Below are 16,716 nucleotides of genomic sequence, written 5' to 3'. Positions count from 1 at the left end.
GGCTGCCTTGATTGACTTTCCCCTGCTGAGTCCCTCACTGGCTCCCTGCCACGCTCTGCCCTCCTGAGCCTTTATTAGAAAATGAGAGGCTAGAGGGGAAAGCGGTCCTGTGCGTCTGAAGAAGGCATGACCACACCGCTCTGCAATCTCTGGATCACGGGCTGTGTAAATTCCGACACCACTCTGAAGCCCCCACACCATGGAATGTGTAAACTCAGGCACCACACATTTTCCCAGACTCACATGAGAACGGCAGGACAGATTCAAGCAGCTATTTTTCAGGGAAGCTGCCGACTGCACTGGCCAGAAAGGCAGGCTCCTGGCTGATTAACACAGCCCTGCCCCCTGCTTCACCAATGGACAGAGCTCCTTGCCTATTTAGAGGAAATCCTGAACTGAAACAGAACCGAAAGCAAAACCCCCGAAGGCAAAATCCACCCAAAATAAGGGCAAGCCAGCGAGAATGTGGCATACTTTAGGGACCAGTCAGCTGGCAAGACTCAGGCGGCCTCCTGTGGATGAAGCTATTTTAAAGGAAGACAATAGCATTTTCAGGGGAAAGTAATTCAGAAATGAAGAAGAAAGAGAATCCAAAGGAACAGAGAATGCCAATGACTGCCTGCCAACCAGACGCTCAGCAGGACTGACACATTCTTGCCATGGTTTTGCATTATATTTTCCAAAGGAAGCCGGAGTAAAGAGCAGCTGGACACTTCAGCACAGGGTCCATCACAGGCCACAGTCTAGCTGGGAGGACAGCCCATTCCTCCACCTCACAGACAGCAGCGCGTCTAGAGTGAAGGAGGGGCGGAGGTAGCACCCACATGTGGGCAGGGCAAGAATGGAGCACCTCTGAGGTGGTGGACCAATCTTTAACACAACACAGTCACCAACAGCCCTGCTCAGCTCAGGAAGTCCAAAGGCAGGCTGCAGAGATGGTGGGTAAGAGCACCCGCTGTGTGAACATGAGGACCTGAGTTCAGGTCCTAGCACCGACATAAAAAGCTGAGTGTGACGGACACATACCTGTAACCCCAGTGCTGGGGGGGTGGGGGTGGAGACAGGAGGATGGCTGGGGCTTGTTGGGAGGCAGGGTGGAGACAGGAGGATGGCTGGGTGTGGTGGTATTGTGTTCCCCAAAATATTGTGCACCCTAATAAACTTATCTGGGGTCAGAGAACAGAACAGCCACTAGATATAGAGGCCAGAAAATGGTGGCATACACACCTTTAATCCTATCACTTGGGAGGCAGAGATCCATTTGGATCTCTGTGAGTTTAAAGCCACACTGGAAACAGCCAGGCATGGTGACTCACACCTTTAATCCCAGGAAGTGAGGCTTTAATCCCAGGAAGTGATGGCAGAAAGCAGAAAGGTATATAAGGCGTGAGGACCAGGAACTAGAGCTGGTTAAGCTTTTAGGTTTTTAGCAGCAGTCAGCTGAGACCTATCTGGATGAAGACTCAAAGGCTTCCAGTCCGAAGAAACAGGATCAGTTGAGGAATTGGCGAGGTGAGGAAGCTGTGGCTTGTTCTGTCTCTCTGATCTTCCAGCAATCACCCCAATACCAGGCTCTGGGTTTGATTTTATTAACAAGACTCTTTAAGATTCCTGCTACAGCTGGGGCTTGCTGGCTACCGCATAGCTAGAGTTTTATGGAGAGACCCTATCTCAAGGAAATTAGTGGAGATTGATAGACCGGGGGTCCCCTCTGGCCTCTGTATGCACACACACATACTCACATACCATATAGACACTCACATAAAAGACATTTAGAAAGAAACAAATACACAGCATAAATACAAAATTAAGAACGATTAAGTGTAGAAGCAAGGAAACTGGCCGTGGAAACGTGGCTCTGAGGAGAGCGCTGGAAGCCTAGCATGGGGTCGGAGTCGGTGATGGGGAAGGGTGGCCGGGGCAGGGGGATGTCTCAAGTGTGAGGCAGCCTGGGCTACAGAGTGAGCTCAAGCAAACCACCCAATCTTCCCTCCCTTTCTTCCCTTCCCTTCCTGTCATCCCCCCCCCCAAAACAAATCTCCTAACAGCTATCTACCGACAGACCTGGTTTATGCTGTAAATTCTCACGACAAACCATTTGTCTCAATTTCACACCAGATACTATTGTAGCGATCTATAAATTGGATATGCTGCATTATTTTAAGAAGTCCCTGAAAAAATATACTGATATCCCAAATTACAAACACAATTTTTATAATAAGAAGAAGACTTAAAAAAAAAAAAAAAAAAGAAGAAGAGACCACAATTCTTGGCTTACCGTATATTGTAGAAAATGTGAGGTAATTCAGATGACTAATATTATAGGCTTCAAGTCTGACATCTCTCCAGATTCCTTGAGAGGGGAAGGAAGGTCCCCAGTCCCAGCTGAAGGAACACTGCTCCTGCAAGTTCAAGGGAAGGAAAAGAGAGGCACACTCTGGTGACTTGAAAACTTAAGCATTAGAAAACTCTTTTCAAGAGGAGTGGCCAGTAAGAGCTAACTATAAGACACACGTGGGTGAAAATGTCATGACGCATGCTAAATGAAAAGGTTAGTAAAAAAGCAAAGATTCTGTCTCTAAAATATTATATACACACTCATTTATCAGTTTACTAATGAGGCCATAGCAAAAACCCCCGGGGCTGGACAGGGAGGACCTCTGTGCCTCTCTCTCGCCTTCCATCCCTCCCATCTCCTGATGTCCAGATTCCCTTACCCTAAACACCTCGGTTAACTGAATCACCTTAATAAGAGTGACTCCAAATACTTGAGTAGAGGGGGGGGGTTACAACTTCAACATTTAGTAAGTTTGGGGAACACAGTTCATCCCCTAACTAATGTGTGTGTTTCTGTGTGAGTCTGTGTGTATGTGTGTGTGTGTGTGTGTGTGTGCACCTGAGTGTGAGCACACACAGCTCACAAGTCTCTCTTCTGGCTCTTGTGCCCCCCTGTGCTCACCTCCCTTGCGCATGGGCTAGATTAAAGAGAACCACTTCCTGTGACTGGAATATAGCAGAGGTGATGTCATTTCCAAAATTAGACTGCGGAAGACTGGCCCTTCTGTTTTGGACCCGCTCCCATGCTCTCTCTGGGCCAAGAGGGAAGCCCGCTGCTGTGTCCTGGAGCAGCACAGTGGGGGGCCTGCACGAGAGATCTGGGAGCAAGATCTGAAGCCATGGTCAGCTCAGAACTCTCCTCAGCCCAGTCAGGCACAAGGTGATGGCCTGATTAAAAGCCTCTGAGCTATCGGTGCCCAGCCAAGCTGTATTCGGTTCCCAACTGACAGAACAAGAGTAGTTTAGGCTGAGAAATGCTGGTTTAGTTTGCTATACATGATTATTATTTGCTGTACTTATCATTATTATTATTATAACCAAAATATCAACCTAAGTGCCATAGTAAGTTTATCCAGAAGAAAATAAAATCTAGTTATAAATTACTTTACATTCATTCTTCAAGAGCCTATTATATCAGAGTAATGTTATTTTATTTTGCTTTTTGCTTTTCAAGTGGCACTATGGAGTCCAGGCGGGCCCTAGTCCTGTGCTCCTCCCAGATGGGCCTGTAAGAGCAGGGCTACAAGCCGTGGCCACCACCCCTGCAAATGCTTATTCTCTCTGAAGCGCTCCCAAGCACTGCTGGGCCTAACCACTGTACTCAATATAACAATGCGAAGAATGAGCAGCCTCATTGAAATTAAAGATATTACTAACACGTTTAAGAAAAACAAAACAAAACAAAACTAGCCTTGGCCCCTACCTCATTAAGTATGAACTCAACAGTCCTTGTTTAGGAATACCAAGGCAATCACTTCAGACTTGAGACTCTGACCCGGGTGGCTACCTGTCTGAGAGATCTAATCTTATCTGCCGGCTACCTGTCTGAGAGCCAGGACACTAAAAACTTCCAATTATGAAGTTACGAAGGTTCAGATTCAAACAACAGCAGGTAATTCTGTAAATATAACTTCCCAGGGGAGTGGAGGAAAGAGAGGATGATGGAATCCAAGGGAGAAGAAAGGGGAAAGGGAAGAGACTCCCTGGGGACAGAGTAGGGGGGCACAGCGGGTGGCGGGGGGTGGGGGGTGGAGGGGGACCTGCCAGGAACAGGCAGGTCCACGAGGTGAGCAGTGGGGCAGGGGGATCAACTAAGAACAAAGTGGAAAGCCACGCGGGTCTGAATGGCCATAATGAAACCCGTACTTCGTGTGCTAATCTAAAATTTTAAAAAAAAAGAAAGAAATCCTAACAAGCAGAAATTTTTCTTTTACTTCTTAAGAGAAAAAATATTCTCAAAATAATAAAATCTATGACACTATGAGCTCGGCTTTGAACTAAGGCCTAAAAGAAGCACCCTGAGCTTGGGAATTAAGGTATCTGTCCACAGAGGATCTGGCCAAACTGCTCTGGGTGAAGTTTTATTTCCTTCACTCTAGATTTAGGTCAGAGAAAGATAAATGTGTTTCTACTATAGAAGAAAAACAAGCAATAAGTGTGGCTGTCACTGCCCATCAAAGAAGCTTCTCTTTTCGACAGGCAGAGACCATTCCAGAAAACTACAAGTACTAAAATACAGAGAACAGCTGGTCATATGGTTGCCAGTCATAGGAAATACACGGACAGCACAGCTCCTGCCCCTGACGCCCAGGAACTGCTGAGGAAGCAGGGAACAAAGAGTGGAGGGTCTAGATGATCTCCAAGTCTGCTGGGGCCCTATACCCTAGAAATCTCGACACTGACAGTATGGCTGTCTGTACAAGACCTGAACAATGAAAAGACCATAGATGTGAAAGGGGACATTGTCACAGGGCCCCACCCCTAACAAAGAACAACTGGTCACAAGTGACTGCTGAGAAAGAAAGAGAGAGAGAGAATTCATCTTCCCCAGGAATAAGATCCCTAATTGGTCAAACACCACCAAGTGGTCAGCCCTGAAATCATGTACAAGCACTATCAAACAGAGTCAGCAGGTGGTATTTATATACTTATGCATTTATATAAACATACGTCGATAAGATCAAGGAAAAGGAGGCCATGGATTTTTAGGGGGAGGAAGGGCGAACATGGCAGGGGGTGGAGGGAGAGAACACATGAGGGGGAAATGATGTAATTATATTTCAATTAAAATAAACATATTAAGAAAAAAGGAAGCAGAGCAACTGGAGTTGCTTCCTAGCATCTACATCTGTCTAAACTTACCACTTAAGAATCAGATTTTCACATTTGGAATGAAAACCATCTTGAGGATCTTTATGGAACATTTGTAAAGGCATCGATAGGTTCAGACCTTCTGCTGGCCTTGGGGGGGGGGGGTGCTGGGTAATTTTATGTCAACTTGACACAAACTAGCGTCACCTGAGAGGAGGGAGCCCCAACTGAGAAAATGCCTCAGGAAGACTGGGCTGTACAGGCAAGCCTGTAGAGCATTTTCTTAATTATTATGATTAAGAAAAGTGATTATGTGGGAGGTCCCAGTCCATTGTGGGTGATCTCATCCCTGGGCTGGTGGTCCTCACGAGGAGCAAGTCAGTAAGCAGCGCCCCTCCACAGCCTCTGCATCAGCTCCTGCCTCCAGGTTCCTACCCTGCTTCAGTTCCTGCTCTCATTAGTTTTAAAGATGAACTGTTACATGGAACGGTGAGTGAAATAAACCCTTTTTTATCCCCAAGTTGCTTTTGGTCATAGTGTTTCATCGCAGCAAAAAATAACCCTAACTAAGACAGGGGAGGGCGGGGAGGAGGGGAGAACAAAATATTCAACATCCCAGCAAGCTTCAAATCACTTAATTCACTCAGCCACTCCCAACAGAATTTCCACTGACTCAGAAAGTATTTGGGACACACTGTGTCTCAGGCTGGGGTATTGTTAACACACAACACTGTAATGGGTCCTACTTGTGACGCTCACCCACCAGCAAGGGAAGTGGGTACCGAATAAGTGATGCCTGCATGGTGAACTTTATAAAGGAAATAGGGAGCTAGAAGCCGGGAGGCAGGGTCAAGGATCTACACAAGTTTCCTTTAAATAAATAAATAAAAAGAAAGAGAAAAAGGAAAGAAAGAAAGTTGGAAAAAAAAGAAAAGAAAACTTTTAAGCTAAGGATTTGGCTCAGTAGTGGAGTACTTGCCTAAGTCTGCACAAGACCCCGAGTTCCATCCCCAGGACAAAACAAAATAAAAACTTTTCTTGCAGGGCAGGTGTCTCTCTCCACCTTGAATTAGAGAAAGGGGCTGTGGGAGGACTCTGTCAAAGGAAGCGTGTGCACGCGTCAGCACGATGCCGTCCCAACCGGGGGAGGAGGGGTGAAGACAGCTAAGAGCTGGACAGACATCAGCCTGCCGCTGGTGCGGAGCTGTTGAAAGATGACACGATAAACAGCTTAAAAATATATAGCTAGCCTTATCAGCCCCTTCCTCGTTAAGTACGAACTCCGAGGTCCCTGTTTCTGTTCTAAATAAAGGATTGCCGGGGTCATTTTGCCTGAAAAAGCCATGCCAGCCAGCTGCTCCATGGATAACTAATTAAAGAGAGGCGGATGACGCTGTGGGAATGCCAGTCAGACAACCAGGGCCGCGGGCTGTGCAAGAAACGCCTGGACCCAGACTCAAAGACTAAAGGCTGTATTGGAAAGTGGTGGGAACTAGGATGTGGGGCTCGCTGGAGGGAACTGACCACGGACGGCGAGCCCTTGAGGGCAGTCCCTCAGTCACTCCCTCAGTCTCCCCCAGCCCCAGATGCCATGAGGTAAGCGGCTTTGCTCCACACTCCCTCCTACTCTACCTCAGTGTTCTCCCTCCCCACAGGTGCAGAGCCAGAGGGCAGAGACTGACCCCCCTGAAACCGAGAACCAAAAGAAATGCTCCCTGAGATTTGTTTATCTCAGTATGTTGCCATGGTGATTAAAAATGACTGACACAATGGCAAGAGGGGAGCTGACAGGATGGCAGACAGAGGAGGAAGTAGAAACAAGAGAGGCTTTCTGTGGACGAGTTGGAAGTAGAGGGTCAAACAGTTGACAAAGCAGAGTAACGTTTTCCCAGCCTCCGCCTCCCGAGTGCTGGGATTAAAGGTGTGCACCACCACCACCCAGCACGTTTTCCTTCTTAAAAACTAAATGGCTCTCAGAACTCTGGAAGCAGAAGCAGGAGGATCTCTGTGAGTTCAAAGCCAGCCTGTTCTATATAATGAGTTCTAGGCTATATAGTAAGACACTCTCTTAAAAAACAAAACAAACAACAAAATCTTAATGGTATATACAATTATAATACAATAACTACACATTTGTATAAATTTAAGTCCTGTAGAACAGACTAAATTTCAAAGAAAAAAAATCATCTATGGATTATACCTTTTCATTCTGTTTCGTAAGATACTAGCAGTAAAATACAAGAACATCTCAGAAAATATGTATCTTTTGAGCAGGTTGCTAGTCACAAGAATCACTAATAAGTTTTCACATCTGGTAATAAGTTTGATAAACATAAATGTTAAAAATAATTTATAGCCAGGCAGTGGTGGCGCACGCCTTTAATCCCAGCACTTGGGAGGCAGAGGCTGTGAGTTCGAGGCCAGCTTGGTCTACAAAGCTAGTTCCAGGAAAGGCGCAAAACTACACAGAGAAACCCTGTCTTGAAAAAACAAAAACAAAACAATAATAATTAATAAATAAATAAATGAATAATTTATAGAGATGAGAATGTACCTAACTCTAGAATGTAGCCCTGAGCTAACTCTACGGCTCTGCCTAACATGCACAGAGGGTTCCCTCCTCAGTACCTCATAGAATCAGACATGGTTGTACACACTTGTAAACTTAGCACTCAGCAGAGAGAGCTGGGAGGATCAGAAGTTGGAGGTCATTCTTGGCTTCATAGCAAGTTTGAAACCTGCCGGAGCTAGATGAGTCCCTGCCCGAAATAAAAATATAATAATTTATAAAAGTTCAATTATAAGCCAGCCATGGTGGTTCATGCCAATAGTCCCAAGATGTGGGAGGCTGAAGCTGGAGTATTGCCTCTTTTAGCAACATAGTAAGTTCCAGGCCAACCTAGAATGCAGTATCAAGTTCAGTTATCCAGTTTGTGTGTGTGCGTGTGCGTATACCTAAATTCTGAAACATGCTTCAGGAAGAAAACCTAGAAGAATGAAGATTCACCACAAAAATTCAGAAAATCTTCAAGTCTGACTGAGGGATCAGGAGACTGAGAACCTTTGAGGTGCCCCTGAAAAGAATCAAGTTAAGTACTCACACACTTGCCGCAGAGCACATGCACTTGAAAGAGCAGTACCTTTCGGATAAAGTTGACATGACATTCACCGTTCTGCTCCTTCGGGGGGCAGTCTGGGGGCACCGAGTAGCGAGTGTGAGCTTTGCTCCGAAGCTCAGCATATTGCACGGCTGACTGGAACCGTAGCCTTAGGGAGTTCGTGTCTCTGACCATACCGGTGACGTCGAAGCTCTGAAGTAAAGAGAAAGAACACACAAACCCATGTGGAGGAAAACGTCTTGTGTATAAACATGTAGTTAAAGGCAGACTACATGAAAGACGCAGGTAGATCTAGACTCTCCTCATAAGCTTCTCTCTGCCATAGAATTTAGTGGCCTACCTTCAGTTATAACTCCAATCTCCTGTCCAAGTACAGGCTTCTAGGCTTCTCCTATTTTTACTGACAGAATTATGATCCCAGAGAAATATGCAGAGCAGAAAGTATCTTTAGCCCTGAAATGTCTGCTCTGGCTTGTGCACGCGGCCTTGAGCTGCCAGGGATTCCCGGACATTTTACGACAACCTGACTCTCTAGGATGCATAGTATGCATTTCTGAGTCATAAGCTATTTTTGTTTCCCAAAGCACACCCTTGAAACAGAAGGAAAATAAGAAGGATACAATTTCCGAAAGAATGTCTTTCAAAATTGTCTTTCAGTGGTCATTTCCCATGAAATGCCGGACCACCACACCACAGAGAAGTGAACAGTAAAGCGGAAGCTGTAATTTACTTCCTCAAGGCCTGCAGAACCGCCATGGAATTTGCATTGCCCCTATCACCCTACCAACAGGGCAGCTGAGAAAGACAGGAATTTACCCAGTGTTCCAAAGGCCTTGTACTTGGCCCAGGACCGATTATGTGACTAGCCTTCCCTGTTCACACCAGGAACACAAAAGGCACGCTCACTCCCTTTAATCTGTAATCTTCATGTACTTACATATCCAGTGAACATGTTGTTTGTCTTCCCAATAATGACATTGTTGAACAGGATTTCTGCAACTGTATCAACTCCTTCAAAAATCAACTTTACTTTCTGCCATTCACTAAAAAACAATTAAAGATCTTAAAAGCATGATGTATGAAACATTAATTTAAGTCTCTTTGTAATCAGTTAAGAACTAACAAACTAAATATTTTACAGGAAAATATACACCTTTAACTGGCAACTTCCATCAAATTTCAGGTGTGGGGGATGGCTATATCTGTAATTTCTTTGAGCAATCCAACTCATTTTTCTGCATGATGTGTCAAACCATTGTAATAAAAATCAAGAGCACAAATTATAATTTCAAAATGAGTTGATTTTCCTAGATACTTCAGAGTTCTTAGGTCACATAAAAAATATCTGTCAAAACCATTGCATTTGTTGACACGATCCAAGAGAACACATTAACCACCACCTTTTATCCATGAGTGAGAATTTTGTGTTCATTACTCTGCTCAGCCTTGTAAACAGACATTTCCTGTCCCGACTACCCAGTTCCAAATAACCAACTCAGAGGCTGAACATGAATTATAAATGCTCCACCAATAGCTCAGGCTTGTTACTAACTCTTACATTTAAATTAACCGATTTCTATGAGTCTATGTATTGCCATGTAGCTCATGGCTTTACCTGTCCTCTAGCAGCTCTTGCTTCCTTAGCAACTGCCTGGCATCTCTCCCACCATTCTCAGTTTGGCTTTCCTGCCTAACTTCCTGCCCAGTTACCAGCCTGTCAGCTTTTTATTAACCAATGAAAGTAATACATATTCATAGTGTAGAAAAGGATTGTTCCACAGCACAGTCTCACAGGCACAACCTGGGAGAGTTTTTGAAGAGTTCATAGTCTGGATGGCATTCAAGCCTAGTACTCAGGAATCAAACAGAAACTTTTTGATCTATTAGACAAGGACTATCAGAGGCTTATTGTGTAAGGAAGACTTCAAGAAGAAAATAAGAACTCAGCCTGGCGGTGGTGCCACACGCCTTTAATCCTAGCACTCAGGAGAAAGAGGCAGGTGAGTTCAAGTTTAGCCTGGTCTACAGAGTCAGTTCTAGGGCAGCCAGGGCTACACAGAGAAACCCTGTCTCAAAAAAACAAAACAAAACCAAAAAAAAGGAAAGGAAAGGAGGAAAGAAAATAAGAACTCAGAGAAGTTAAACAGAATGTGACATATCCAAACATTGGAATACTATTCAGCAATAAAAAGGAATTAGGTGATTATGAATGCTACAACACTAATGAACTTTGAAGCAATTATTATGTTTAGTAAAAGAAGCCCTTGTCTCTGAAGTACCAGATCAGATAAGTCTACAGAGAGGGAAAGTGAGTTAGTTACTGGTGGTCTAGCCTGGGACAGTGGATGGGAATGGAACTGACAGCAAATGGGTAATGGACTGTGGTTGGGTTTTTGTTTTGTTTTGTTTTGAGGGAGGTTTTTTGTTGTTGTTGTTTTGTTTTGAGACAGGGTTTCTCTGTGTAACCACTCTGGCTGTCCTGGAACTCACTTTGTAGACCAGGCTGACCTTGAACTCACAAAGATCTGTCTGCCTCTGCCTCCCGAGTGCTGGGATTAAAGGCATGTGCCACCACTGCCCGGCATGGTTATCTTAATTAGGGCTTCTATTGCTGTGGTGAAACACCATAACCAAAAGTTCCTTGAGGGGAAATGGATTGGTCTCAGCTTATAGTTCTCAGGTCACACTCCATCACCGAGGGAAACCAATGCAGGAACTCAAGACAGGAACTTGGAGGCAGGAACTGAAGCAGAAGCCATGGAGGAGTGCTGCTCACTGGCTTGCTCCTTGTGGCTTGTTCCGTCTGCTCTTTTATACAACTCATGAACACATGTCCAAGGGGTTATTACCCACAGTGCACTGAGTCCTCCCACATTAACTGTTAATTAAGAAAGTGCTCCCCCAGGTTTGCCTACAGGCCAGTCTTATGGAGGGATTTTCTCAATTGTGGTTCCCTCTTAGATAACTCCAGCTTGTGTCAAGTAGGGGGGAAAAAGGGACAGTGGTGGTGTCCGCAGAACTCTGCGAACACACTAAAAACCATTGACTTGTACTTTAAGTAAATTTCATGTTATATAGATCGGAGCTCAATTAAACTTTTCATAAAGATAAGTAGAAATGCCTAGAACCAGCCCACTGGACAAAGTCCTAAGAGCATCATTTCCTTTAAAGAGGAAGACTTTTTATTTGGACACACCCTGGAGCTGAGGAGCTGAGAATGAGAGAGACTGAACACGAGGTGGATCCACCGCAGAGCCAGAGGTGGCACAGGCCGCGCCACAGCCACCAGCAACTTTCACAGGGACACAGAGAAGGTGGGGCTTTATTTATGAAGCAAAGAAACAGACTTTCGATTCCTGAGGAAAAGCGTTTGGAGAAGAATGGAATGTTTCCTCACGTGATCAGAGACTGAAAGGCAAATGCCAGACACTGGATTCCGCAGCTTCTGGGCAAAGTGGGGAACAGGAGACTGAGGAGCGGCTCCGCTAAGAGAAGCGGCAGGGAAGCATTAACACACTTAGAAATAATGGAATGAACGTAAGGCAGTGGAGAAAAGAATGAGGAGGCAAAACCCCATCCCTGGGCACGAACTTCGGAGCGGTGCCTCAGCGTTACATGACGAAGGGCAATGCGGAGATGATGGTGTAAAGTTGTTTCAATAGGGGATGTCAGCTGCTGGTTTTGGAAGGCGTTACGTTCACAGGGAGATGGGACTTTGTTTTCCTTTTTTTTTTTTTTTTTTTTTTTTTGAGACAAAAATCTCAGGGAGCCCAGAGTGACTTGGAACTAACTATGCAATGAGAGACAGGATTCTTGTGAGAAATATTTTAAGCGTTATCTGAAAATAAAAGCATGACACACAGGAGCTCCATGATATTGATCATAATATTCTGGCTTGTTTTTCAGCTCTGGGCATTGAACTCTGGGCTTACACACACTAGACAAGCTCTCTACCTCAGTCTGTGGCTTTAGATTTTTAAAGAGATAACAAGTAATGACCAAAATGCCATATACAAGATAATTTTTAAAAATTAGTAATAATGGTGGCTTATATACTTGCTTACATTCTGCTTCACCTAGAAATATTTTCTCAAAATAACAGAACATTACTGAAAATAATATTTGTACTTTTCTTCATGGCCCCATGATGTAGTATAAGGTCAAGGTCCTAGTATCAATGGTTGTTTAGCACTACACAGAAAAAAAATGATGTATATCTGATCTTACTAACAATACTATAGAGCCAGGGACAGAATGTGATGTATAAGGCTCTGGATCCAACTACCACACACACACACACACACACACACACACACACACACACACACACACAGAGTTGTGGTGAGAGAGGCCATGGAGATACCTTAGTCAGTAAAGTAAAGCACTGGCCATGCAAACATAAGGATCTGAGTTCAATCCCCAGACCCACATAAAAGATGGGTGCAGCAGCACCTGCCTGTGATTACTGCACTGGGGAGGCCGAGACAGGAGGATTCTTGCAGCTCATTGGCCAGTCCAGCCAAACTGGAGAGCTCAAGATTCAGAGAGAGACCTTGTCTTAAAAAGCAAAGTGGAAAGTAATTGATTAAGTCACCTGGCATCTACCATTGGCCTCATACATATGCACATACACGTGCATGTTACACACACACACACACACATTAAAAAAAATTAACAAAATGACTGCCAATCAATATATTCTCCTAGTTACTGGGGAGGTAGAAAGGAGGAAATTTATATAAAAGAATTGACAGCCGGGCAGTGGTGGCGCACGCCTTTAATCCCAGCACTTGGGAGGCAGAGCCAGGCGGATCTCTGTGAGTTCGAGGCCAGCCTGGTCTCCAAAGCGAGTTCCAGGAAAAGGCGCAAAGCTACACAGAGAAACCCTGTCTCGAAAAACCAAAAAAAAAAAAAAAAAAAAAAAAAAGAATTGACAGAGTTTAAATGACTCCAGTATACCCACTGAAGAAATGATTCCCTCAGACACACTGTGGATCAGTGGCACCATCCTCACATAGAAACAAAACAGAAATTGTACAACCACTTCAATGACACAAAGATATAATCTGATTTAATTCTGACATACAACCTAAGCAGACAAACATAAAAGAAAATCTCTGGTAATAATATAATATATATACAATATATGATATAGAATATACAAACATATACACACCTGACATTAAAGGGGATTTTAAATTCTGTGCTGTAGGTCCAGTTATCTAAGGAAATCCATCTGTAGTGAAGGTCATTATATCTGTAGTATGGATCCTGTTGGTACAAGGTAAACATTAAGATCATTAATCTTAGATTTATGATTAAACATTAGATCACTAAATATGCCAAAAATGAATAGGTAACAAGCAAAAGCTATTGATTACCTAAAAATTAATGAACTCTTGGCCTAGGTAAGTCCGACCATAAACACTAAGAGTGGGGGATATAGCTCAGAATCTGAAGGCAGAGCCCAGTGGTGAAATGCTTGCCTGATGTATACAAGCCCCTGAGTGTGGTACCCAGTACTGTAAAACACCAAAAATGCGGGAGACTATCCAGCCATATATCTGAAATGAAAGAGCTCTGGAATACAAATAATATGTTAATTACCAGAGAACACGTCTGAGGATAGATACTGGCTCTCTTTGTATTGGTGGTATTTAATTTTATACGTGTGTGTGTGTGTGTGTGTGTGTGTGTGTGTGTGTGTGTGTGTGTGTTCATGCATGCACACATACATGGAGGTCAGAGGACACCATGGGAGAGTCAGTTCTCTACTTCCACCACGTGGGTTCCAAGGACTGAACTCAGCCATCAGGCTTGGCAGCAAGTACGTTCATCCACTGAACCGTCTCAATGGCCCTGATGCCTCCTTTACAACCAAACACAGAACCTCCCCAGTATTGACAGCAAATGAAAACCAGAAGCTATGCCTTCTCCCATGGCCCAGTTCTTTTTGGTCACTGTTGCCACTACCCCAGATGGCCTCCAGGGGGAGCACATCTCCTCTACTACCCAAAGTTTAGCAAAACTCCCATTCCGTGGAGTCTTTAAGCATTTCCAAATTACTTTTCCATGCTTTCCTGAGTGAGCACTGGAAGGGCCTGGGTGTAGTACACTCACTACCAAACTTACAAGATTCAGCTTTCCCGTCTCATGCACGTTAACAACCTGCAACCCATGGGTTTGCGTTTGTGTGGCAGCCAGACAAGGACCATAGGCTGATAACTAAAGGTGTGGAGATGGCTTGTTGCAAAGCATGAGGATCTCACTTTGATTCCTTAGCACCCCCATACAAGCTGAATGGGGGGGCTGGAGAGATAGCCCAGCAGTTAAGAGCACTTGTTGCTTTTCCAGAGGACTAGGATTTGATTCCCAGCACTCAAATGGCAGCTCACAACCATCTGTATGTAACTCCATTTCCAAGGGGTCCAATGCCCTCTTCTGGCCTCCCTGGGCACTGGGCACACATGTGGTGCATAGACATTCATATGGGCAAAACACTCATACATATAAGATAAAATTTTTAAATCTAAACATTTTTTAAAGGGCAATGAGTCAAGCTTTCCAGGGCTATAGACATACCAGATAGAATAGTCATAGCAACCCTGACTTTAATACAAAGAAAAAATACTTATAGAAATCTATTATCTAGCCAGGCGGTGGTGGCACACACCTTTAATCCCAGCACTTGGGAGGCAGAGGCAGGTGGATCTCTGTGAGTTCAAGGCCAGCTTGGTCTACAAAAGTGAGTTCCAGGACAGCCAGGACTGTTACACAGAGAAACCTTGGGGGGGGGGGGAGGAAAGAAGGAAGAAATCTATTATCTAGAACAATCAGTAATTAAAGCATTATTTTTCTTTTAAATCTAATCCACTGGGGCTGGTGAGATGGCTCGCAGTCAATAGTTCTTACTGCTCCTGCAGAGGACCCCAGCTTGGTTGCCAGCACTCACATCAGCTGGTTCACAACCACATGTGACTCCAGCTCCAGGAGACCCAATGCCCTCTTCTAGCCTCTTCAGGTTCTTGAACATAAGTAGTACACATAAACTCACATAAGTGCATGTGTATACACACACACACACACACACACACACACACACACACACACACACACACACACCACACACACACACACAAATAGATAAATACATAAAAATTTAAAATCTATGCTACTATCAGATCCCCTCAAATTGTTCTTTGTATCTCTCCACATAATATATAACAGTCCAAAGGGCCACACCTCAAGGGCAAGCTAGGAAGGATGACCTACTGAAACAAACATGTCCATGATTTTCCCGCATCTCACCCTTCCTAAAGTCATCGATTGGCATAATCATGTTATTCTTACTGAACCCCCATGAAACAGGGTTCCTGGCCAATTCCTATGACTGAAAACCCAATACCTCCTCTCCACCCAACAAATAAAATAGAAGAATCTTACAGTGCCTCTTAGGCAGGACTATGCCCATCATCAATATGAAAGTAGTGACAGAAGATGATTAATCATCACCCTTCTGCACCCCAAAAAGACTTTGGGATCCCAGCTCCCAGGTGGGGAGTAGGAACCGGAGAAAGTAGCATCAATAGCAACATGAAAGACACCAGTTTTGAAGAGATAGATAAAGCCATTCCTTACCCTGATGTCATCTAATAAGAGTATGGCCAGGCAGTGGTCATGCGTCTTTAATCTCAGCACTCAGGAGACAAGACAGGTGGATCTCTGTGAATTTCAGGCCAGCCTGATCTACAATGTGAGTTCCAGGACAGCCAGGGCTATACAGAGAAATCCTGTCTCAAAACCAAAAAAGAAAAAACAGAGTATGCACAAAATGTGTGTATCTGTGTGTGAGTGCACGTGTGTGTATGTGTACATGTGTGTGTGCACTCCCGTGTGTGAACAGGATGGAAAGAAGTGTCAACAGACCATATACCACATAGCCAGATGCATTGGTGCTCTTTATCCGTTCACCCACTTCCATTCTGTTCTTTGGAGTACCTTTTCCATTCTTAATAATCTATTTCGAACTTAAAAGACATGACATTTTCTTTATCTCTGCTAGTTGTCAAGAATTTCACCTATCCTGTACCAATTTTCTATTAAATTCGAATGTAATTTTTTTCTTAAGCTTCAAATAATAGTAAGGTGGAGAGTGATAGAAGAACACCTTGTATCAACACACAGGAACACACATAAACACATACACATGCATACACCACACACACAAAGAAAGCCTTAGTGAGCTTAAGCCACGTCCATGCTTTATGCATTATGCATGGCTGCTTCATGCTCCAGTGGCAGAGACCAAATGGTCCCCAAAGCCTGGTATGTTCAGATGTTTTACACATACATCTGCCACCCCCGGCCCTAGGTGAGTGACTACTCACGTGTTCACAGATTTTGTTCTATTTGAACATCCAGCCCCAAGTTCTCTCTTGCATCATCCCTA

General features: G+C 44.3%; 1 protein-coding gene across 1 annotated transcript in view; it reads right to left on the bottom strand.

The window, feature by feature from the left end:
* The window catches only part of Manba (mannosidase beta), a 90,078-nt gene that overhangs the window by 55,123 nt on the left and 18,239 nt on the right, over positions 1 to 16,716 (bottom strand). The window contains exons 2-5 of the mRNA XM_052730996.1: positions 13,444 to 13,538; positions 9,205 to 9,310; positions 8,289 to 8,459; positions 2,279 to 2,402 (exon numbers count right to left, since the gene is read on the bottom strand). Coding sequence (XP_052586956.1) covers positions 2,279 to 2,402; positions 8,289 to 8,459; positions 9,205 to 9,310; positions 13,444 to 13,538 — 496 coding nt within the window. The remainder of the gene's footprint in view (positions 1 to 2,278; positions 2,403 to 8,288; positions 8,460 to 9,204; positions 9,311 to 13,443; positions 13,539 to 16,716) is intronic.

The sequence above is a fragment of the Peromyscus californicus genome, unplaced genomic scaffold (genome assembly GCF_007827085.1).
Source record: "Peromyscus californicus insignis strain IS unplaced genomic scaffold, ASM782708v3 Scaffold_9__1_contigs__length_137607984, whole genome shotgun sequence".
Classification (NCBI taxonomy): Eukaryota; Metazoa; Chordata; class Mammalia; order Rodentia; family Cricetidae; genus Peromyscus; species Peromyscus californicus.
The sequence above is the reverse complement of the archived record's forward strand: the minus strand, read 5'-3'. Positions and strand labels throughout refer to the sequence as shown.